The 23,835-nt window shown below is 40.9% G+C and overlaps 1 protein-coding gene across 4 annotated transcripts in view; it reads left to right on the top strand.

Annotated features, from left to right (window-relative positions):
* Positions 1-23,835, top strand: part of TNFAIP8 (TNF alpha induced protein 8) — a 47,799-nt gene that overhangs the window by 19,749 nt on the left and 4,215 nt on the right. The window contains exon 1 of one of the 4 annotated variants that reach the window (XM_081213925.1): positions 3,029-3,128. The exons of the other annotated variants lie outside the window; for them this stretch is intronic. Coding sequence (XP_081070051.1) covers positions 3,098-3,128 — 31 coding nt within the window. The 5' untranslated portion in view covers positions 3,029-3,097. Of the gene's footprint in view, positions 1-3,028; positions 3,129-23,835 lie in introns of those variants that run through there. 4 annotated transcript variants of the gene reach the window in all.

Below are 23,835 nucleotides of genomic sequence, written 5' to 3'. Positions count from 1 at the left end.
GTCTATAAACAATTGTATGACTAAGAACAAATTTATAAAATAAAATGGAGAGTCTAAATCATGTTGCCTCCGAAGCCAATATCTGTTCTTAACTATTGGAATTCCCTACCACAAGGAAATCGCTGTGACAAAGGGATTAGATAGAAGTGTCAGTAATTGCTCATCAATTATACCTATTTCTGTCTCTATTGGCCATCATTTTGTTATCAGCTCTGTTCCTTCACTGCCATTTTATGAGTCATGGGCCATCTCAAGTGAGCCCTAGGAGGGAATTTTGAAGACTGCTGGACCTTATTGATCAAAAGGAGAACTTTGAACTGAGGTCAGAAACATACTGGAAAACAACAGGGATATTTCAACAGTGGCAAAATGTTAATTGTGGAAAACCCCTGTTAATATCTTCCTGTATTCAGAACCAGATGAAGTTTCTTTGTGAACACTTAAAAGGCAACCCTATTTGTCATGAATTAAAAACTATCCAGTCTGGATGTTACCAGAGCAAGACAAGGCCAGATTCAAAAGCACTCCCGAGCTTTGAACTTGCTGTTACAGGAAAAATACAGCACTCTTTAAAAAAACACAAGTTAAATATTGTTCTGTTGCTCAAGTAAATTCTCTACCAACATAACTTAGATTTTGTTTGCTTGTTTTCATTAACAGTATTTAATTCTCAAGAGATTGGTAACTCGCCAGTTGCTTGTTTGAGTTGACAGGGCACAGGGAGAGCTTCTTCATATGTAGTCTAACAATCACCTCGGGCACTGTTGGTACAAACAGTGCCTCTTCCACAAGAGACCAATACATCTCATGGCAATTACCATGACTGACACAATTGCAGCAGCCTTTGGTCTTACAAAGCACCACAAAAGCCTATTGAAGAATACACTTAGATTGTGCAGAGTTGTTGCAAGAAGAAAGTGCAACATTAGTATTGATATTGTCATCCTGAACTGTAAAATTAAAACAATTTACCTAGGACATACTTCAGTAGAAGCAATTTCAAAACAAAAGCATAAAACTTTTAAACAACTTAAGATTAGGCTAATTACAGAGCTATGTCTCTATCAGTAAAGCTGATAGTTCATACAACAGTAAAGATAGGTAGCCGTGTTGGTCTGCCATAGTCAAAATAAAAAAAATTCCTTCCAGTAGCACCTTAAAGACCAACTAAGTTAGTTCTTGGTATGAGCTTTCGTGTGCATATTTCGTGTATCTGAAGAAGTGTGCATGCACACGAAAGCTCATACCAAGAACTAACTTAGTTGGTCTTTAAGGTGCTACTGGAAGGAATTTTTTTTATTTTGACAACAGTAAAGGTTCAATATTCAACGTTGTGATTTTATGTTGTGAACCACCCTGAGACCTGCAGATGAAGGGCAGTATATAAGTAATAGTAGTAGTAGTAGTAGTAGTAGTAGTAGTAGTAATACAGATGCCATCCTAAATGATGGCTAAGGAAACCGAATTATGATTCTGTATCATGTCTGAACTGATGAACCTTTGCGTGCAATTGGACACCATAGTTTGAAGTGGGGTTGGAAACTATGGTTCATGCTCATTTTGAGCCAGTTGAGACAGGGCTCCAAGTACCTTGAGAACCATGAACATACCTGCCTGTCCAGAATACTTGACCCACCTGTGGTGGCTCCACACCTGCATGTGGGGACATAATATGTGAATGCTGCCCACATACATACACTAAGACCTCCCAGTTGATTTCCTAAATGAAATCTGGTATATGCATAGGCATAATATCATACACATGCTCGCCCATGCACATAGTGAGAATCGAGTGGTGCTTGCATGCTGTCTGGGTGAGGTTGGCAGGCAGGCTTGTTCTCCCCTCTCTATCCAGTAGGTGAGGCAGGTGCGTATCATCTAAACCAGCCCCAAGATTTGGTATACAGTGGTACCTCGGGTTACATACACTTCAGGTTACATACGCTTCAGGTTACAGACTCCGCTAACCCAAAAATATTACCTCGGGTTAAGAACTTTGCTTCAGGATGAGAACAGAAATCGTGCAGCACAGCGGCAGCAGGAGGCCCCATTAGCTAAAGTGGTGCTTCAGGTAAAGAACAGTTTCAGGTTAAGAAAAGACCTCCAGAATGAATTAACTTCTTAACCCGAGGTACCACTGTAATGCCTCCGAAACCACAGTTGCAGACATTGTCTCCATATGCTTCTGGCCCTTTCAATTTAGGAAAGTTGAAGAGCAGAATGTAAAAGTAGACGTACTGCAAGTCATAGTTTTCCTTGTACATTTGGAAGCACAAACCATGATGATGATGATGATGATGATGATGATGATGATGAATATACCGCCCTATACCCAGACCTCAAGCCATGGTTTGGGTTCCAAACTCTGCTTACAACAAACAGTGGTTTAGCACCAGATCTATCTGATCTGAGACAGTAAAGATGTGAAATGCACAGATAAGGGGGGAAGAGGCAAAAATATTTCACCAAAATTGCTCCTGTTATGGACAGATAAAAAGCCACAGTCTGAATTTTAAAATAAAGCTGGAAGAAACAATGCTTATGTATATTTTTGTTTTTTAAAATATACCTTTTCCTTCCTTGAGTCTTTCCCACCCACACCCACCCTATAAAGCAATTCATACTCAAATATCAAGTTAATTCTTAATAGCTCAAAACACTGTTTTAGACAATTACAGTTGGAGGTTGTAGGCCCATGCTGCTTGTCAGCCTCTTAATGAGATATTAAAAACTAAGTGGCTTTTCTGTTGTTTTGTCTTAACTGCCTTTCATGTGCATGTGTGCGCTCACACTGCTTAGCAAGCTCTAACAAGTAGAAGTCCACCATTTGAAAGGCTAAAATAGAATAAAATATATAAACTGTGATTCCTTGCAAATGAAATGGGTGTCTGCAAAGGTGCTCCTTTTCAGACAGTTGCTCAGAATGCCATTCCGAAAGAGGCGGAAACTTTTAGAGCAGCTGAGCTGTGATTCGTTGGTTTCACAGAACTTTTCCTCTCTTAATCCCAGCCCCCCTTTTTTTTCTTTTGAGAAGTTGACTTTGCTGCTTCTCAGACGCGCACGTCACTCGCAATCTCCAGAGATTTAGTGTGATACCATGAGCGCCGAGGCAGATGAATCTAAAGAAGGTATGACTTTAGTGTTTTCTAAGATTTGGGTTTTTGTTTTTGAAAAAGTTTGCGTCTCCTTCAGAGCTGCTTCTGGCAGCAATATGAGATGATGAATAGAGATTTGTGCTCTCTGTAGCACTGAGCTCTTCGTAGGGGAGGGGAGAAAGCAAAAGGCATCTAAAGACTGCTGTTCAGATTTCACTGAAAATGCAGAAACACGAGCCTTGATGCCAATGGCGTTTTGTTTGTGCAATGATAACTATATACAATACACAGTATTATTCATGTTCAAAGGGCTGAGTGCTATGTATTCACACAAGCAACAATAGCTTAAGTTGAAAGGGGAAGATACTTTTTTTTTAAGTAGATGCAGTGTTCCTTTTGCAAAAGGAAGTTGTGTAATACAGAGAACTGAAAGATCGTTATTTTTAGGAAGGAGGTTTCTTGGCGTTAACAACTTCTTTTTCCAGTGTGGGTATATACTCTTGATGTATGTATGCTTTTAAGTAACACTAGGTCTGAAACAAGGCTTGTCAATGTGGAAAACTATTTCATTTACTTTTATGATATGGAAGAGCATGTGGAGGGCTGGAAATACCCCAGTTATCTGTGTAAACATAGAGGAGGGGGTATCTGGTGAAGGAAGGGAAGAAATGGCTTTCTGAAATGTTAATACAAAAACCATTTCAATCAGAGGTTTGGAGAAGGGGTGGGAATGGGGTAAGAACAATGCCTTTAAAAATGTGGGCACACTTTTAAAAACTGGAATTTCCTGACTTGTTAGGAATCCAGATAAACTTGCATAAAGGGCTGGTATAAGCTAGTCAGAACACCAGTTTGTAGTAAATCAGGAAACTTTTCAAAACACTGGAATGCTCCTCTATTCTCCCCATGGCTTATCTGATACCCCCACCTTGCCAATGTTTTCAACATAGCTCTTATCCTTCCAGTTGGAGTTGAAGGAGTGTGTATTTCTTAGCACAGAAAAAAACACAGCCTAGTAAATGAAATCCACAAACTGCAGCATAGCTAATTAACAAATACATTGATGCTAAAAACATTTTAATACTGATCCCTTTCCTTTCCTCATCAACCAAGAGAATAAATGTGAATCCACTTCCATTGAACAATTGTAAAACTGTACTAAACCTTTCTTCTCTGGCAACTCCTCAGTGCAGTGTTCCCCTGGCGGCACGTTCATTCCAACCCTCCTGTGTGCGAGATGAGTAAGCAGCATGCATGCTATGACATGACACAAGGATTGCAGGAAAACCTTTTGAAAGTGGCCTTCGTTTCACATGAACATTCAGTTGATTTAAGATAAAACATCCAAATTGCCCCTGCTATCTTTGCTACAGGGTGATTGTTCTTCTGCTGACATCTTGAGATGCCCCTGTGTGCTTCTGTTTTCAGCAAAACTCCTGAGTTTCACATGGAGCAAGGTGAAACTTCTCTCAAGGGGGGTAATTAAGGAAAACAAAGTAGAACACATGTTGGCATTTGTAAAAGTTGAATACAGTATATTGTGTCTCAGTTTACAAACCTGTTTCAGTGGGTTGGGGGCACCTCTAGGGCACATTGGGTGGGGAGCTATAGGGAGAGGGGAGAATAGCAGGAAATTACCTTCCCCCCAGTTCGGTTGATGGATTTCTTCTGTCCTCCCAAAATTTAGGTTGCAATATTTCAGTTTTAAGCGGGATTGATGGCTGTTGTAGTTAGATCTTACGATGTGAGTCATAGAATGGAGAAAAAGGAAAATAATGATAAAACCAAACAATATATTTGTTATAAAGAGGTGTATCCAGAGTTCCACTCAGGTGTTTAAATTAAAGACCACAAACTTTTGTTAATTGTGTTGATGTATGTCATTGCAAAAAAAGCATTGTAAACTTTTGGGCCTGATAACTTACCTGTTCCTCTGTGGATGCTGGGATCATAAATGAGCTCCTCTTGCCAGTGCTATGCCTCAGTTGCAATGCAATCCTGTGCATTATTGCTCAGAAATAACTGTTCCCAATGGGGAGCTGCTTCTAGGTAAGAGTGCAGAGGACTCTGGCCTTGAACAGCAAGTTAAAAGGAACAGTAGAATATTGGTAGTCACACTCTCCTAAAAAAAGTTATCAGGCCTGTTTGCTTTCCATCTTTTGCTGGCCATCTATGCTTTTTCGTTTCAGACAGGCCTTTGGACAGTGTTGATGCTATTCCTGACTCTGATTACTGTGTGTGTGGCTTTTTATTTAAGCTGCATTTTGTGTGTGTGTTTGTGTGTTTGTCTTATAAGCTGTTTCAGAAGGGCTGCAAGGGGAGAGATAAAAAATATAAAATAATGTCTTGGGTAAGGAAATTTGAGTTAGGAAAACAGGGCTCTTAATTTTTGTTTTGGCAGAGGTCTTGTTAATGTTGTTCATTTCATTCTCCCATGGCTTTGCAGCATTTGTGTGTTTCTTTCTCTGTTTTCTGTATTTTCCAGATGAAGATTGCTCACATACTGGCCTTTTAATATCCCATAACAAATGATTCTGCTAAGGAGCAATTACACTGGAACATTATAATTGATTTCTAAACCTCAATGGATCGATAGAATTGTGCTTTTTGCTACATTCTGTATTAAATTTTGTATTAAATTTTTGACCACAAACTATTATTAGAGGTATTTGTACTGGACTGATGTTCAGCATAACTAATTTTAAGCTAAATATCTGCAACATCATGTTCCCTTAAATACTTTGGGGGGAGTGAGTTAATGTGAAAATTGCCATCCTGGTTAGAATAATTGCTTTCATAGTTGAGCTGGAACACATATTTTCCCCAATTTAGTAGTAATGCTTCTCCTTCTTGCACAACACAGTCGTGTTGCAGTATAGTGTGGGCAGGGTTAAAGTTAGGGGAGGTTTAGAGTTAAGTCAGACAGATGTCTCAGCTACTTCCTTGATTTTGGGATAGATGGGGTGGGAAAGGTTGGAGGACATTCTTTGCTAAATGGTGTATCCCACGTTAAAAAGAGGCATTTTGACACTTATTTTTTGGGTTTGAATCTGTTAGGTGTGCAGCCTCACCTCTGTGCTTCTTCACAGTATACTTCTGGGTAAGATAGAAAACTGTATTTGAACTACTAGGGCATAGTTAATTAGAACTTACTAATGCTTCGTTATTTGTATGATCAATAAAGTCACACCAGAATAATTGTGGTGGTGCTGGTGGTTCATATTAAAACTGCTTACCATCTTCAGGCAGTGGTTGTTGTTGCAGCTTGGCATGGGGCCATGAGGAGAGCTGGGGGTGAGAATCAACTGCATGGCCAGCTGATGTCAGCAATGGTCTTGATGGCTGTGGGGAGCTGGCAAATGGACCAATTGGCACCCTGGTGGGGGCGCAGTGCCCCAGTGGCAGACCTGACAGTCCCAGTCTTCTGTTTGGTCCACCACCGGCCATAAAAGCTGGCTGCGCTGGGTGTGGGGCATTGTCAGTCAAGTTAACTCTCTTTATTCAGAGAAACACAACAGCTCAGGCCTAGTGAGCGCAGCAACTCTTTCCAGTAGATCTTGCCCCAATGAGGCAGTTACGAGAACTGAAGGTACCCGCTGGTGCCTGCTGCACTCCTCTGCATCCAGCCAGTCCATGACACAGAGTTTATCAATATAGCAATCGTTTTATGGCTTAAATATTTAATAAAGCTTTCACAATGTCTGTAGTTTAGAAAGAGGAAATAGATCCAAAATTAGTATGCATTTACTTTAAGTTATTTGATTATTCTGCGATAGTCTGACCATTTACTCTTCTGCAAATGACTGAACTGAGGTGGCAAGCATTATAAGGTCAGAATCTGACCTGTGGTTGTTGTTGAGAGTTAAATAAGAGAAGCCAATCAATACCTCAATGGGTCTTGAACCAACTTGCAAACACACTACATCATAACGCAGCATGAATGATAGTCTGGACATATTGAATGATGTGGACATTTCATGTAACTATTACATTAAACATCCACATTATCTGTTGTTGTTGTTTAGTTGTTTAGTCGTGTCCAACTCTTCATGACCCTATGGACCAAAGCACGCCAGGCACTCCTGTCTTCCACTGCCTCCCGCAGTTTGGTCAAACTCATGCTGGTAGCTTCGAGAACACTGTCCAACCATCTCGTCCTCTGTCATCCCCTTCTCCTTGTGCCCTCCATCTTTCCCAACATCAGGGTCTTTTCCAGGGAGTCTTCTCTTCTCATGAGGTGGCCAAAGTATTGGCACCTCAGCTTCAGGAGCTGACCTTCCAGTGAGCACTCAGGGCTGATTTCCTTAAGAATGGATAGGTTTTATCTTCTTGCAGTCCATGGGACTCTCAAGAGTCTCCTCCAGCACCAGAATTCAAAAGCATCAATTCTTCGGCAATCAGCCTTCTTCTACATGTATTTAGAAGCGAGCCCTTCTTGTAAGCTTCCCATCGATATCTGACTGGGCATTCTGAGAAATAGGATGTTGAACTAAATCAGATCCAACCTCCAGCAGGACTCTTGCTACATCCTTATTTGCACTGATTTGAATGGTTACTTAATTTCAGTAATAATTTATGTTCACAACCTTCAAGTTACCTGTTCGTGTCCTTCTTTCGGATTTGCGTAATTCTGTTAAAATGTCAACCTGCAGACACATTTTTCGTTTCCATATATAGCTAACATGTTCTATATCATAATTTTCCAAAGTTTCATTACTTGGCAACAGTTTTTTAAAAATTACATTTTACATGTTTTTTGTTTTGTTTTTATGCTGCAAACTGCCCTGAGAGCTACGGATGAAGGGTGGTATGCAACTTAACACACACACACACACACACACACACACACACACGATGACTCAGAATTTCTTTAATTTTCTTCTAGTGTTCAAATACCTTCTCCAAGAAAATAGAGACTAGGTCAATGGCACTTTATTTTATTCATAGTTTTACGTCGTCATTTGGTGAACTGACAATAAATTTTTAAGTTAGGAACAAAATCAGATGAGCTTGGGACAATGAAACTTGTAGTGGTTTGGAGTTACTCGTGCGTAAACTGTCCCCGTTTGGGAGCTTAACGGCCTGGGTTAAACCGTCTTGACTACACAGCCCATCTCCGTGTGGCTGTCTCAGTCGCTAGCAGAATCTGTCTGTGGGCGTTTCTTAAACCTTTGCCAGCATAAAAGCTGTTTGACACCCAATCGTCTCCGCCTCTCATTGTGCGGGAGTTTTCTGCGCAGGGAGGGCGTGGGTAGTGGAGGACCAGTGCTCTCTTCACTGACGTCCAGGGAAGAATCCCAGAGCCCTTTCCCCTCTTCCCCCATTTGCTCTCCTGGATCCTTGGTGTTACGCTGATTTCCTTCCCCCTCTATCAAGCTGCGTCTCCCCCTTGTGCTGGTACCTTCTCCTGCAGAATCGGAGAGCCTCTCCTTCTCCTGTTGCTCCGATGTCAGTTTCCTGACAGAAACCTATGTTGAATTAGCATGTTATTTTTGCTACAAAAGCCTGACCTTAGCATCTCCCCATGTTTTTTTCTTGAAATAATTATTAAGGTTTATGAAGAAAAATACAAAGATTATTGTCAAACATATTTTCTTTATCCAAACTGAAACATTAAAGGCAAAAAAGAGGGAGAGGAGGAGGAGGGAGGAAGGAAAATGAAGAAATATAGTAAAAGGAATAGAAGAATATTTAAGAGAGAGAAAGAGAAGTTAATAAGCTAAAGAACTTCAGAAGTTCTTTAGAATTTGATCTCCCTTTGGATCAGCTGTTATGAAGGGAGTGTGATCCTGCCTAGCACTGGGTTCCTGCTTCGTGTAGCACTTCAAAGGCTCCTGACAACCAGCTGGTTACTGGTTGCTTTCAGAGCTGGACAAAGCAGCTTGGTCAAGCCCCACCCTTACCTGTATGACATCAGGTGTCATGGGGGTGACCATGGCGTACACATGGTGGACTCATGCGCCAAATGGGGAAGTCTGGTGGGCCAAGATTGGCCTATGAGCCAAAGGAGGACCCTGATCTAGAGATACAGAAGTTCACCTTGGGAGCTGAAGGTCTCTCACCTTTCCTCAGGGGAACAGTACAGCCCTGTGAAAGGTTGAAGGCAGTCTTGAACACAAAATGAATTTTAACACAACTTAAAAGAACACCACAAACACAGGGAATAATGTCCCTATGGGAAATGTGATTATGTGGTTAAGGCTTGCCAGGTTCCACAAGGAGGGATTGGGAAGGAGCATGTGGTTAAGCAAATTACATGTGCACTGGCCATTTGAGTTGCTGAGGCTCACCTCTCTCTTAGAATCACTACCATTAAAAGTAGCAAAACATTTCTAAGTGGTTAGCAATGTACTTCCCATACCTTAGCCAGTCTTAGCATGAAGCTAGCTACATTCACAGCTTTATAATTTCTGGGTTGTGTAGTTATGTGAACAGCAAGAAAATGAAAGAGGGAAGTGTTCTCAAAGTTTATTGTAGTTTAAAGGTCCAAGACCTATTCTTTTCCTTCTTCAGGGGCACTTCTTTTCATTGGATCACTGCAAATATACATACTATTAATGCACACACACAAACACAAAATTGAGACTTCCTCCTTCAAGCATGTGAACAGCAACATTTACACAGCAACAATAGAGACATGGCTTCATATTTTTCATGGGCTGGTAAATGTTAAACACTTTGTTTGCAAGGTACACTAAAAGCTAGTACAAATATACCTAGATCAACTATCAAAAAATGTTTGATAACGTTTGGTGATTTGGGGACTTCCGGGTTGGCGCGATCTGGAAATGGCGGATTCCCTCCGAGCTGCGGAGGGAATCGGCTCAACTGAGGACGGGTCTTGCCGCGCCGGCGACGCGGGGACCCTTAAAAACCGCAGGCGCTGAAGCCTGCGGACTGAAGACTCGGTGGGCACCTTAAGCGCCCCCCGATTCACGAAGAGCCTTTTTAAAGGCTGCGGAGAGGATACGGAGGGTGGCGTGGTGCTGAGAGTCGATCGCTACCTCGGTTGAGCGAAGCCGCAAGCCATGACTGGAGAGCGCTGATTCCCTTCCTTGAAATTCGGACTGAAAAGAATAACCCGTGAGTAAAACGGAATTGGACTTTATGAATATTATCCCGTGAATTTGAGACGACCGGGGGGTGTGCTAAAAGGAAGTCCGCACCCCCCCTTCTTGCAGACGATCTAAAGCAACGATATAAGAACTAAGCTGGAGTGCCTACCCTTTGTGGGGTGAGTTGAAAAAGACATTAACTTCCAAGATTTGGCAAAAAGAAATTTTTGGAAGCTTTCTTTCTGCTGTAAACAACCCCCCCCCCTCCCGGGCCCGGGAGCGTCCTGCTTTTGAGCTTGTGGAAGAGGCGCGGAGTTTGACAGCTGTCAAAGCTGTCAAACGGACAGTTTAAGTGGAAAAATCGTTATTTAAGATCCCTCTGGATTAAAATGAGTTACAATTGAGTTAAAATTGTTGGAAACAAAGTAATAACAATAAGTTGGAGGATTGTTGGAGAAAGATTACCAAGTAACCAGATTCCCTCTAGGGGGAATTCTGTGAAATTACAATGGCTGTGGATGGAAAGTTACTAGTGGAAATCGAAAGAATGTTTCAGCTGGTGGGAATCTTACAAGAGCAGAGTCTGGCTATGAATAAACAACTTATGACCTTGACTTCTGGAACAAGCAGCTCTGCTGAATGTATTGAGGACCTGGATGAGAAAGAATCCACAGCTGAATTGGAAATGATATCTAAAGAAGTGGAAGAGACTAAACAAGAAAAAGAGAAAGTAAAGTTGGAAAGTACCAACCAGAAGCTGACATCTGTGGAATATAAACAAGGAGACTTTTGGACTACATCTACCACAAATCTGCGAAAGATGCAAAGGATGAAGGAGGAGGCCCCGGGAGTTTATGGAACACAGGAACTTAAAATAAAGAAATATGATGGGGACCTCCACTTTGACTTTGACTCTGAAGATGCAGACTTTGTGGAAATTTTCCAGCAGCTGTTTCTAAATGTCCTTGTGGGAAGAGAATATGGTTGGATGGTGACAGAATTTTTTCGAGATTCGATGACCGACATAAAGGATTACCAACAAGACCGGCGGAGAGGGACTGAAAGAGACTTGAAAGCCTCGGACGTGAGGAACCCAGGCTAAGAACTGATATTTTGGACATGTATTGGGAAGGGACGAAAACCGGGGATGGGATGGGAGGGAGGGAAGAATAGAATTGTAAAAACATTCAAGACCCTTGGGTTTAGTTAATATGACTTTTATTTAAGACAAATTGGGAAATCAATGGAAGAGAACTTGAGTCCAACTTAGAAAAAATTTATTTTTCTCTATAAAAGAGGTAATTTTAAGATGATTAAGAAGAGAAATACCAATTTGCTGACACAATTTTGGGAATTGGGATGCATGAAGGGGGGTGGGGGGAAGTCAGGGAACAAGGTTAGGAAAGTAGGATTTTCTGAAATTATACATGTTTTTGTCTCTTGTCTTTTTTGTGTGTATTTGTCTTTATAAAAGGTGAAAAAACCAATAAAAATTTCTATAAAAAAAAAAGATAACGTTTGGTGATTTGACCAAATATAAGGGTGTTGGTTTTTTTAACAGCAAATACTATCTTTGCAATGTTGCACATAATAAATGCATTTGCACCTAACTTTGCTAACTCCCTCCAAGTGAGTAAATATACCTTCAAAAACTCCCCTTTAATTAGTTTTGGAAATTTGCATATCTTTAATTTAAAAAAAGAATTTGTAAAATAAATCTCAATGCTACAAGTGTGACTTTAAATATTCCAAGTGTGTTGTTAGTGCATATATCCATTCAAAGTAGTACAGGATACAAAGGTAAATGATACATAAATTAATCAGTGTATGGAAGTAGATACCATGACTACGTAAAACAGTGAAATATCAAAATATCCATAATGAGTTTTTATGGTAATTAATTTTATTTATTTTTTTAAAATAGTTACATTTGCTTGAATTCAATCCTTCTGCTGTCTCTTGAGCTCCCTGAAAATATGCTTTGAATATTGGGGAACCCAAAGGTTCCCTACCACAGTTAATTCTTTCACATCTTTCCAATGAGGTGACACTGAACCTGTTGGTTCACTTGAACTGAACAGACATTTGAAGGATTGGGTGCTTGGAACATAATCTAGATCATGGGTCCAGGAATCAGCATGTTTTTACATGAGTAGAATGTGTCCTTTTATTTAAAATGCATCTCCGGGTTATTTGTGGGACCTGCCTGGTGTTTTTACATGAGTAGAATGTGTGCTTTCATTTAAAATGCACCTCTGGGTTATTTGTGGGGCATAGGAATTCGTTCATTCCTGCCCCCCCCTCAAAATATAGTCCGGCCCCCCACAAGGTCTGAGGGACAGTGGACCGGCCCCCTGCTGAAAAAGTTTGCTGACCCCTGATCTAGATCATGGAACAGTGTCAGATCTGGACATCTGGACCATGAAACCCCTGCTCTGATTTTACACACCTCAAAAGGAAATGAAGAATCAACCTGATGTGCATCAGAAAATGTTTTCTCACCCTTGGAAGTAAACTTTTCATTTCAGGCAGTCCCACAGTATCTCCAGGGGTTTCTCCTCCCTCCTTACCTTGTTTTTTCCCCCTCTTTGCTTCCTCCTAAAGGTATTGCTTGGTTCAGCAGGAAGTGGAACATCACTTTGGGGTAAAGAGATGAATAAATTAAAAATGTGAAGCTGCTGTACAGTTCATTGTTTTCCTGAACAGTAAAATAGTACAACAGAAGCAATGACTCACAATTGGCCTTACACTGATCAGGAAAAGAATGTGGCACTTTTCCAGTGGACTCAGTCAAAATGCAAACTGTAAACTACTTTGAGAGGTCAGCATAGAATTTTTGATGCCTTTTTGGAGAGGTATAGCCTTTGTTTTTTGATAACTGTGGCTTTTCCAGAAGCTTTTTCTGTGCAAGATGCTTGAGGTCACAAGCTTGTTTGCAGCAGTTTTAGATGAGAATCAATAAAGCTGCATGTCATGACTTTATCTCCGAGCTCATGAGAGGAGGGTTATGGTGTAGCAGGGATGGAATTGCACGCAGGATAACTTCAAGAGAAACTCTGCAATAAACTATTATACCAGCTGCCTGTGCTTTGAAACTGAAGAAAAAGCCTCCCTGCTCCATAACAGTATACTCACAACTTATGGACATTTAACTTGTGTGCATTCAGCTTTATGTGCCTGGCAAGCATTTTTAAAAAAATTAAAAAGGGAGAGGGCATCTGGGGAAAATACTTTGGCAATCCCACCCACCTTGCACCCAAAGTGTTTTGACTACAGTATATGCAATTTTGGCTTTATGCACTATCCCCAGAACATAACCCCTTCATAAATTGTGGGTCTACTGTACTTAAAAAACACAACCCTTTTACAGCAGTTTCATTGCAACATCCATGTGAGGGAAATGAAGTTTGAGCCCAGAGTTCATGCTGCCACTCGTGCTTTTTATACCACTCCCCACATACCCCTGAAGGAGAGAAACCACAAACGGGGTTTCTGGAGAACTGGACGCCAGCATGGGCACCCAGATCATATGTTACTTCCCCAAACACGACTGCTGCATCATGTATGATCCAAGATAAGAACAGCCATAAGGCAGATGAATACCATAAAGCCGTGGATTAGTTCTGACTCCACAGTACATGCCCACTGTGCTATGTTTTAAGTGCTAAATTTTGACTGGATTGTGTTATGGTTTGGTGAAATGAATGCCCCTTTATGTTCTGTAGATTGACTTACGTTGAAAATGGTGTTTTCAGTCATTAGATTTGTCTACAGGTTATAAAATGTAAGTGCTTGTATTTCATACATGTTCATTGTGTACATGCCAGAAGGACATTCTGTTGTGCTCAGACCACTACCAGAGTACAGGATTTCTTTAATTCAGAGTACCCTCCCAGAAAGTTGGTAGCCTGATCAGTGATTTTGCACATTTTCCAGTTCTGCTGTTGCCTCCTTCCAGTAATCTTCCACAGCATCCTGGGGCAATATAATTCTTTCATATATTTGCATCTGACGTGACTGGATCATTCAATCAATCCAGGTGTAGAGATGTAGCAGAGTTGCCTATCTTCAGAAGAGGCTGCCCATTGAGTCTCACAATATATTACTGCTCTGAGCTAGTTGCCTTCCAGTCAAGAGACAGGGAGCAGCCAAAAGGAAGGGCCGCTGCTGTACACCTGACCTCCTGGTAGCAGCACTGCTGCTGCTCTTTACTGAATGGGCTGAGATGCCAGGTTGGGTCTGTGACGGCTCATTGGCAGGAGTACCAGGTTGGCTGTACTGGTGCATCCGTGCAGTTCCCATCTCCACTGCCACCTTGCCCCTGTCACTCTCAGCAAGCAGCAGAGACACCACGGCTGGGGGGCCAGGTGCTTAGTGCCACCCCTCTCTGCTGACCACTCTGGCAGGAAGCTTATCCAGAGCCAGTGTGGTGCAGTGGTTAAAGTGTCTGAATAGTATTAGGGAGATCAGATCTGTATTAAGCTGTGAATCTCACTGAGTGACCTTGGGCATTTCACTATTTCTCAGCCTGGGCTACCCTACAAGGTTGTTGTGAAGATACAATTAGGAGGCATGAATAATGTATGCTGCCTTGAGTTCCCCTGAGAAGAGGCAGATGCCTTGGTTATCTGAAATTTGAAAAAAACATTTTCATTACCCAGCTACAGTAGAGCTGGCAATATCAGTTTTTTAACCTCTGCTTTAATAATTTGAAATTACTACTACTCACATTGCATGACTTTCTCCTGCTCATTTTGATGCTGGTTCTCCCAGCAGAATGGCAGTGCTTATCATTCTGCAAGTTTAAGAATTTAATGTTGCCTGATGTACCAACTAATAACTGTAGCACAGCAGTACTTGTGCAGATGCGCTTATTGTTACAGAAAGGCAAAGAGGAAGGAAATGTGTTAACGTTCTGTTATGTTCCCTCATATAGATCGAAAGAACTGTGAATCAGCATTCTGTATTTGCATACACCATATTTCTTGGCTTGGACTCTAGCTTGGACTCTATGAATGCCTAGGCTAAAGCACTTAAGAATCACTGCATTATGTTTTAGTTGTAAGAGAAGGTAGGAAGTCATTGCACATAAATGAGAAAAGAGCAGTTCTCGATTATGATAATCCAATGCTAGCTACGTTGATAGTTGTGTGTTTTAAACTAATCACTGGCATCTATCTCACAGGAATAGTCTCACTAACAATACTCTGTGCACTCTCCTGTTAAGTAGATCCATGTCATTCAGAGTATTGAGAAGAGTTACAGGCTTATACCTTGTTCTGAAGGTTGCTCCCATGCTGTGTTTGTCCACGTTATAATTCTTCTATTGCAGAAATGAGTGAGTGTCATGGTTTTAAGGGGAAATAGGATTTTATCTAAAACTGTTCTTCAAGGCAAAATCAGTAAATATTTCAGCAGAATATGCAATTCAGTCACAATAATAAAAATGGTGATTGTGATATACTCCACATAATGTCGCTTAAGCCTTCTCTTGCCACAGCTTTGTACAGCTAAGTATATGCTTTAGCTGTATGATTAAAATAAAATGTGTGTTTCTGGGTTATATTATTGGTCCATCCATCTAAGCCCTATTTAGATGTTCTGATACCTCATATTAGTGGGCTAGTTCCCCTCTCCCTCAAAAAAATAAAAATAAAATGCTGTACCATCCACAAATTGGAGCATTCATTTCTGAAGTATGGAATCTTTTCTAAATGTATAGGCTCCTTGTGCTGTTTAGGACCCAGCTCTGCTTTGCATTGCAGACATCTGCCTGTAACTTGGAGAGAGTGATGAGAACAGTGACAGAGAGCTGAGCTAGCAACTTGCTGCCACTCTTCTTCATGTGATTCTAATTGCATAGGATAACTGGAACACTCAAATAGGGCTATAGCCCTACAAACTTTAGACAAAATCTCCAAGAAGTTAAACAAGGGTTGGTTATACAAATGGGACCTGTAACACATGTTGCAGTATGGGATGTTTAAAGTGCCCACTGGCCAGCTGTGTCCTTTCGCAGGATACTCCATTCTGTTTTTGTCATCCTGGTTTTTGGTCCCCACCCCACAACAGTCAGCCATCATCCCACACCAACTGAGGATGCTCAGTACTCATTTGGCTAGTTTGTCGTTCTTTTCACCCTCTTCTGGCTACATAAAGATGAAGATGAGATCAGCATTACTGTATATCATGGCACTGTCAGAGTAATATGTGAATCTGTCTCGTCCTGCTTCTGTCCGATTGCACCTTTACCCACATCCTGTAGCAAATTTCCTCCACAGCCTCTTATGGTTTTCAAATGGAGCAATAAAGAGGCTTGAGTATATCTGCTAGAAAAGAAGTGTGGTTAGATCTCCTGATGTTGTTTTGTCCCCCTCTTGGAAAAAGATAACATTTCTGATATTTTCACTTTGCTTGCAACCCATATGTATCCTACAGCAATGACTTTAGAAGTACTCAGGAAACTGTAACTTGAGTGCAAAAGGGTGCAACTCTCACTCAAAGACTTTGTACTGATAACTATGTGGAATTAATTTTTGGGGGGTGGGGGGCACCTATGGCCCTTTAGATATTGTTGGAGTCTGATTCTCGTCAGCCCCAGCCAGCGTGGCCCAGGAGTCAGTTGTGCTGGGAGTTGCCCAACAACAGCTGGAAGGCCACAAATTTCCCATGCCTGGTGTAGTACAGTTTACTAAAACTTCTTAACAGCTATTTGCTTCATTACTAGCAGTGAGGTTGATACCTGGACTTTAGGATTTTATCTGGATCAGTGGGCCTAGGCTGTTTCTTTATTGACTTGAGGATACAGTGTGGTGGAGCATTCCCCCATTATGGGGTGTCATAACCTGAAAGGACCCTGGCAGAAAAATTCTATGCAATTTTCGGGTAAAATAATCCTCCTGGGCAACTGCAGTCTCGCCATCTGACCTGATAAAAGCAGCTTGGCCTACTCATCTCTCATCTTCCATATATATATATATATATATATATATATATATATATGCAGGTTTTGGTGTCTTCGGGTGTCTTCCCGTGTAAGAGTTGGGGTGTCTAGGCGACGTTTCGACGAGGTCTCACTCGTCATCTTCAGGCTGGTGCTTTCGGCTTCTTGTTACTGGAACAGAGCAGGATCTCAGTGTTTGAGTTCCTATAAATACTGTTGAGGGGGTGTGGTGTATAGCCTCCAACGTTCTGGGCAGAGAGGAAGTTCCCAGGTTAGTGTGCCTTTTCTTCTTTTGTTCATTAATTACTTGAGGGATATCTTGAGAGATTTCTTGAGTGATATTCTGAGTACCATTTAGGAGGGTCATTAGGTGTGGATTAGTTGCTAAAGCTTTCGTGTCTTGACCTCTTGAGCTTGTGAAGAGTTTTTCTGAGAAGATGGCTGTACTGCACTTAGTTGTGCTCTGGCTTGGCACAACTAAGTGCAGTACAGCCATCTTCTCAGAAAAACTCTTCACAAGCTCAAGAGGTCAAGACACGAAAGCTTTAGCAACTAATCCACACCTAATGACCCTCCTAAATGGTACTCAGAATATCACTCAAGAAATCTCTCAAGATATCCCTCAAGTAATTAATGAACAAAAGAAGAAAAGGCACACTAACCTGGGAACTTCCTCTCTGCCCAGAACGTTGGAGGCTATACACCACACCCCCTCAACAGTATTTATAGGAACTCAAACACTGAGATCCTGCTCTGTTCCAGTAACAAGAAGCCGAAAGCACCAGCCTGAAGATGACGAGTGAGACCTCGTCGAAACGTCGCCTAGACACCCCAACTCTTACACGGGAAGACACCCGAAGACACCAAAACCTGCATTCCTGTACCCGTGAAAATCTACGAAAGCAATATATATATATATATATATATATATATATATATATATATATATATATATGGAAGATGAGAGATGAGTAGGCCAATATATATATATATATATATATATATATATATATATATATATATATATATATATATATATATATATATATATATGGTTTATATATATATAAGGTTTCAGACGTGCAAATCAGCAGGTGAAGGTTTTTAAGGCATGGAACTAAACATTTCCACCTGCTAACTGCTGCATGCTGCAGACCTGGCTAGTGGTTAAAGGGCAGCTACAGGAGCTGTTTCTAAGGTTGTCAGCTCAAATTGGGAATAAGCTGTATCACTGAAGCTGCTATCTCATTATGGTACTATCAGTCTTCTAACAGCAGAATCTGCCATGTGATTGTGTGAGGTCAGTGTCTGCCACTTTGTTGTTGTTTTTTTGACATGATACAGAATTGAGATGGTTAGAGTGCAGAAGCAGACTGTTTGATAAACAGCTATTATGAGTGATGGCCCTGCTAGCCAGCCAAATTCTGCTATTAAACAAAATTTCCTCATTCTCTTCGAGATAAAAAATGGTAAAATGCTTGGAGCATGAAGTGGTGATGTACAATAATCCATTCATTGTTTTAGTCATAGTCACCAGTCATAGTAGAAAGGCAACTCTGAATGTATGCATTTTGAATATAGTGGTCTCAGTGAGTCACCTTTGGTACTATGATCCTGAAAATACTCAGGACAGAGATTTCAGTAGTCTATGGCCAGGCTTCAGTAGAGCAAAAAACATAAAAACAAAAAAACCACTGCAGTTTCCTGCGTATATGTTACATCTTGTCAAATTAGTTTGTAAAAATGCCAAAGCAAATAGTGGAAAGAAAGCGTCAGGGTGAGAGTAGTTTGACTGCTAAAAATGTGTTGTGCAGGGCCAGAGTTAAAAAAATGCCATCTTCCATTATGAAGTGAAAGTTAACCATTGGGATTCTTTTATATTTTGTTTCCAGGTCATTAGCTCACAATCATAAATATGCCCAAAGTGTTCTTTTACATCCCTGAGAGCAAGACATGTCCTTAAAACTGAAGATTATCAGGTGTTTGACATCAGCATCCAAATGTCAGGATGTGGAATTAGACATGGTTAAAAAAGAAGAAGAAAAAGTCTGAACTCAAGTTAAAAGAAGTGGCCTGTGTCTGTTTAGCATCACTCTGGTTCTGTAGTTGGTGGCTGGGGGGGAGGGAGAGGAGAGGAAATATCTGGCTGATCTTTGTGTCTCTTCTGGCTGTTAATGACATCCTTCTCTCCAGTGTGTTTATCCAGTTCACTTCTGCCTCCCCCCCACCCATTGCTCTGTATATGTTTGCACCTCCACCGCCTACTGTTCTCTTTGTGTCTGGCCTAATAGTCCTTTCATCTCTAGTTGTTTCCTTCCCTTTTATTTCCCATATCCATCTTCTTCCTCATTTTGATTTGAACAGCTCAGGGCCACAATACCTCAAGGAACACCTCTTCCCATCTGAACCTACCCAGACCCTGAGATCATCCTCTGAGGCCTTCTTCGTGTGCCTCCTCAAGAGGTCAGGAGGGTGGCAACACGAGAATAGGCCTTCTCTGCAGGCTCCCTGTCTGTGGAATGCTCTCCCCAGGGAAGTTCACCTGGTGGCTTCACTATACACCTTTAGGCACCAGGCAAAACATTCCTTTTTAACCAGGCCTTTGCCTGACTTGATCTACATCCTATACCCTTTTTAAAATGCTGGCTCTTTTTTTTTGGGGGGGGGGAGGTTATTGGGTTGTTGTTGTTGTTTTGATTTTTATGTATTTGATATTTTATGTGAACTGCCCTGAGACCTTCAGGTATAGGGCAGTACAGAAATAACATACGTACGTACATACATACATACATACATACATACATACATACTTTTGCTCCTCTCTCTTGTATCTGCCCAAATGCATTATCATGTTCCTCATTTATCCCATTATCCCAGACTATTTATTTTTCCTTTCCATGTTTTTCTACCCCTTATTTCCTTGACTTTGTTCAACTGAAGCTTAACCCAGATAAGGCTGAGGAAGTGTTAGTTGGTACCGGATAGATGGGATTAATCTGCCCTGGATGGGATTATTATCCCTCTGAAAGAGCAGGTATGTACATAGCTTGGGAAAACATCTGGCTCCTGTGCTTTCACGTGAGGTTCAAGTGGTTTCAGTGGGACTGAGTGTCTTCTGCCAGCTTTGACTGGTGCCCCAGCTGGACAGGGATAGCCTAGCTTCCATTGCTAAGGCTCTGGTAACCTCTAGGTTGGATTACTGCATTGTATGTGGGGCTTTAAAGATGGTTCAGAAACAGCAGCTTGTGCAGAATTCAGCAGCCAGATTGTTGACCAAGGCAAGACGATCCAAAGATATAACACCAATTATGGTATGACTGCACTGGCTACAAATTATGTTTCTGGCCTCAATTTAAAGTGCCAGTTTTGACCTGAAATGCCTTAAGTTGCTCAGGACCCCAGTATCTCAAGGACTGCCTCTTCCCATGTGAACGAACCCAGATCTTTAAATTGTCGTCTGAGGTGTTTTCTTTGTGTCCCTTCCTCAGGAGGGCAGGAGGAAGGCCACATGAGAACAGACCTTTTCAAGTGTTGGCTCCCCACTTGTGGAATGCTCTCCCTGGTGCCATCTTTATTTCTTAGGCGCCAAGCAAAAGCTTTCCTTTTCACTTAATTTGAAGGGTTTCATACATTTGTTGCCTCTTTTAGTGCGGTGGGATATGTATGACCTGTCATCTGCACAGATGTGCTTTTTAGGCATTTACTGGTTGTGTGTGTGTTATAACTGGTTTTAATGTTTATACTATTTTTGTAAGCCACTTTGCATCACTTTTGTGAGGAAAAGCAACTAAAAAATTAATGATAACGTTCCTGTGACTCTTGTGCAAAGAAAAACAGAGTGCTGGTAAATAAATGTTAATACATACCGGTTTTAAAACTGTCAACTGCCATTGGCATGCAAAATCTAGGCTTGATGGATAGAAAGTTGGAATGTTAGCATAGAGGTTGTGCTGAGGCAAAGCCTGCAGCAACAAATCCACAAATACCATAGCCAACTGTCACCCTGTCCACCCACATTCATTTGGTTTAAAATCTTTGGTCAAGCAGTAAACTGTGTTTGTCTGCAGCTGTCCCATACGCACAGGGATCAAACTGGCTACCTTAGTATTTTCAGCACCATGTTCTAACCAATGGAGCTATCCAGGCAACATTATTAGTTATAGTGTGGCATGCTGCTGCCTCTTTTGTATTCTATGCAGTTTTGTTGTTTTAAGCAAGTGATACAATCTTCTATTCGCACAACTTTCATTTCAAACATGACTCCAGTTTGCAGGCTTGTTGCTGTGGGAAATGTGTCTGCAAAAGTCCTGCAGATTGCTGACGAATAGCATACTTGGGAGAGTGTGGATTTGAGAGCACAGAGCCAGTAGTGGACGTCTAGCAGGAAGAATGTGTATATAGATGTGCCCACGTAATCAGACCCTTTAAAAAAAACAAAAACAGACTGGTTCACACATATATGTGCCTCACTTGGTTTTCAATATTCCATTGAAGAGGATTCTGCTTGAAGTAATGAAACTTCCGCCTCAGTCATACATGCAAGTTATTACATGAGCTGCAGTTCAACAGTCTAGTTGAGCTGAGTTTAATATTTATTTATATGTAGCAAAATGAGAGCAGTTTAGAAGAAATAGAATTCAAATCAAATAATAACAAAACAGCAGGTGTGTGTGTGTAAACTGGCTCAAAGCTTATTTAAGCATTCTAAGATGGAATTTGACTTTTCCATAGCAACCTCTTAAATTCCCTGTGCACTCTGTCTTACTATAGTATGGGGGCGGGGGTTGTGTTAAAACAAACGATGAATTAAGTTTAAAGCAGTTCATTTTCCTTGTGGCTATGTAAACTGTGAAACCCCAACATAAGAACGTAAGTCCCACTGGACCACACCAAAGCCCTGCCTAGTGCAGTATCCTGTTATCTACAGTAGCAAAGCAGATCCTTATGGGAAGCCTGGCCCACAAAAGCAGGACATGAGCACAGTGGCCCTTTCCTGCTGCTCATGCTGCATCTGATCCTGAAAGTGATTATATTTAGCTGGTTCACATAAAACACTAAACCAAACCATAGTTGATTCCCAGGAAGGAGATCACAACCGCTGTGGTTCTCCCCCGATCATCCTTCTGCTTTGCTGCTGTAAGCCAAGGCATGCTTTGGCTTAGCATGTTGTCCAACCTGGTCTTATAGTTTGCCTCCATGACAAATCATGAGCTATAAACTGAAGATCAAACCTTGCTTATAGCTTTTGTTTTTGTCTGGAGCAAGAAGCACCATGAATCCAACTAGGATGACATTCTAAGTTGAATCATGGTTTTGCTCACAGTAGTGCAGCAACAGCAGCAGCAGCACCCAAGGAAAACTAAATCAGCCACAATGTTCCTTTAAGACATAGCTTGGCTTAGTGAGACCCCCGGCTGAAACAGTTTAGAAAAACATTTATAGGATTGTTATGGAAAACATGAAATATTAGATTTGTGTCAGATATTGGAAGTATTGGACAACGGAAGTAATAGTTACAGATAGGTAGCCGTGTTGGTCTGCCATAGTCAAAATAAAAAAAAAATTCTTCTTCCAGTAGCACCTTAAAGACCAACTGAGTTAGTTCTAGGTATCTGAAGAAGTGTGCATGCACACGAAAGCTCATACCTAGAACTAACTCAGTTGGTCTTTAAGGTGCTACTGGAAGAAAAAAAAAAATTATTTTAACGGAAGTAATAGTAATTGTAGAAAACCATATGTAATAATCTCATTCATATTTTTAAAACTTCTAGCACTAGTTTGCTATTCTTAGAATTATTTAATTCTAAATAGGTTTCCTAGGGTAGTTATAAAGTGGAATGTCAGTCATTTTAGAGCAACTTTTAAAGGATCTGGTGATAGAAAAATGAAATAAAGTAACTGCAGTCACAGGAAAGCCTGTGTGTGTGTGTGTGTGTGTGAGAGAGAGAGAGAGAGAGAGAGAGAGAGAGAGAATGTGTGTGTTAGGAAAAGAAATTTGCTGTCACTTAATATGAGAAAATTGAGTTTTGATTCTTACAATTGAGACTACAAGTGAGCCATTAAGTGCACTATTTATTTCTTAAATCGACTGACTCTCCCTCCATCACATGGTTAAAACACAAGTTTGTCCATCATGTGATCCCAGTTGCTTCTCTTAAAATAGATCACAATAGTTCATCTGGCATCTGAGTAGCTTCATCTGTGAAAATTGGGCTATTAAAAGACATGTTTAAATGATCTGAGTGTTAAAATAAACTGTTTAGACTGTGTCTAATAGCAGAATCTTTGTCATGAGCGCTAGTAGGATATCTTGGACACATTCCAAGTTCCAGGATTTGATCTGTAGGAGTCTTCCAGATGTACATATTTTGCTCTTGGAGTAAGACTTTATTCAAAGTTCATTAGCTTATTCTCTCAACAAATATTGTCTAGGAGTAGACATGCATAAAGCTTTGTGCTAATCCATATGCATGTGATTAGCTGGATTTTAAAAAAACAACAAATAAAGCAGTATTCCACTTAGCTATTGCAAGATCTAAACTGTCTTTTGGAGGGCCAGATCATGTTTCTTTAGTATATTCCTCAGAATTGCTCTATCTTTCTTCCAGTGGAGTAGTGTGTCAGAATTAGCCCACTTGTGTAACTTTCCAAGATAAGGATGGCTCTCATGATGGACTTTAGTTTTGTCTCTGCAGATATTGTGCCCACAGCTGCTGTGTTGAGAAACATGGGCTAAAGCTTT

The sequence above is a fragment of the Podarcis bocagei genome (genome assembly GCF_964188305.1).
Source record: "Podarcis bocagei genome assembly, chromosome: 11".
Taxonomy (NCBI): Eukaryota; Metazoa; Chordata; class Lepidosauria; order Squamata; family Lacertidae; genus Podarcis; species Podarcis bocagei.
This window is presented reverse-complemented; position numbering and strand designations above follow the sequence as displayed.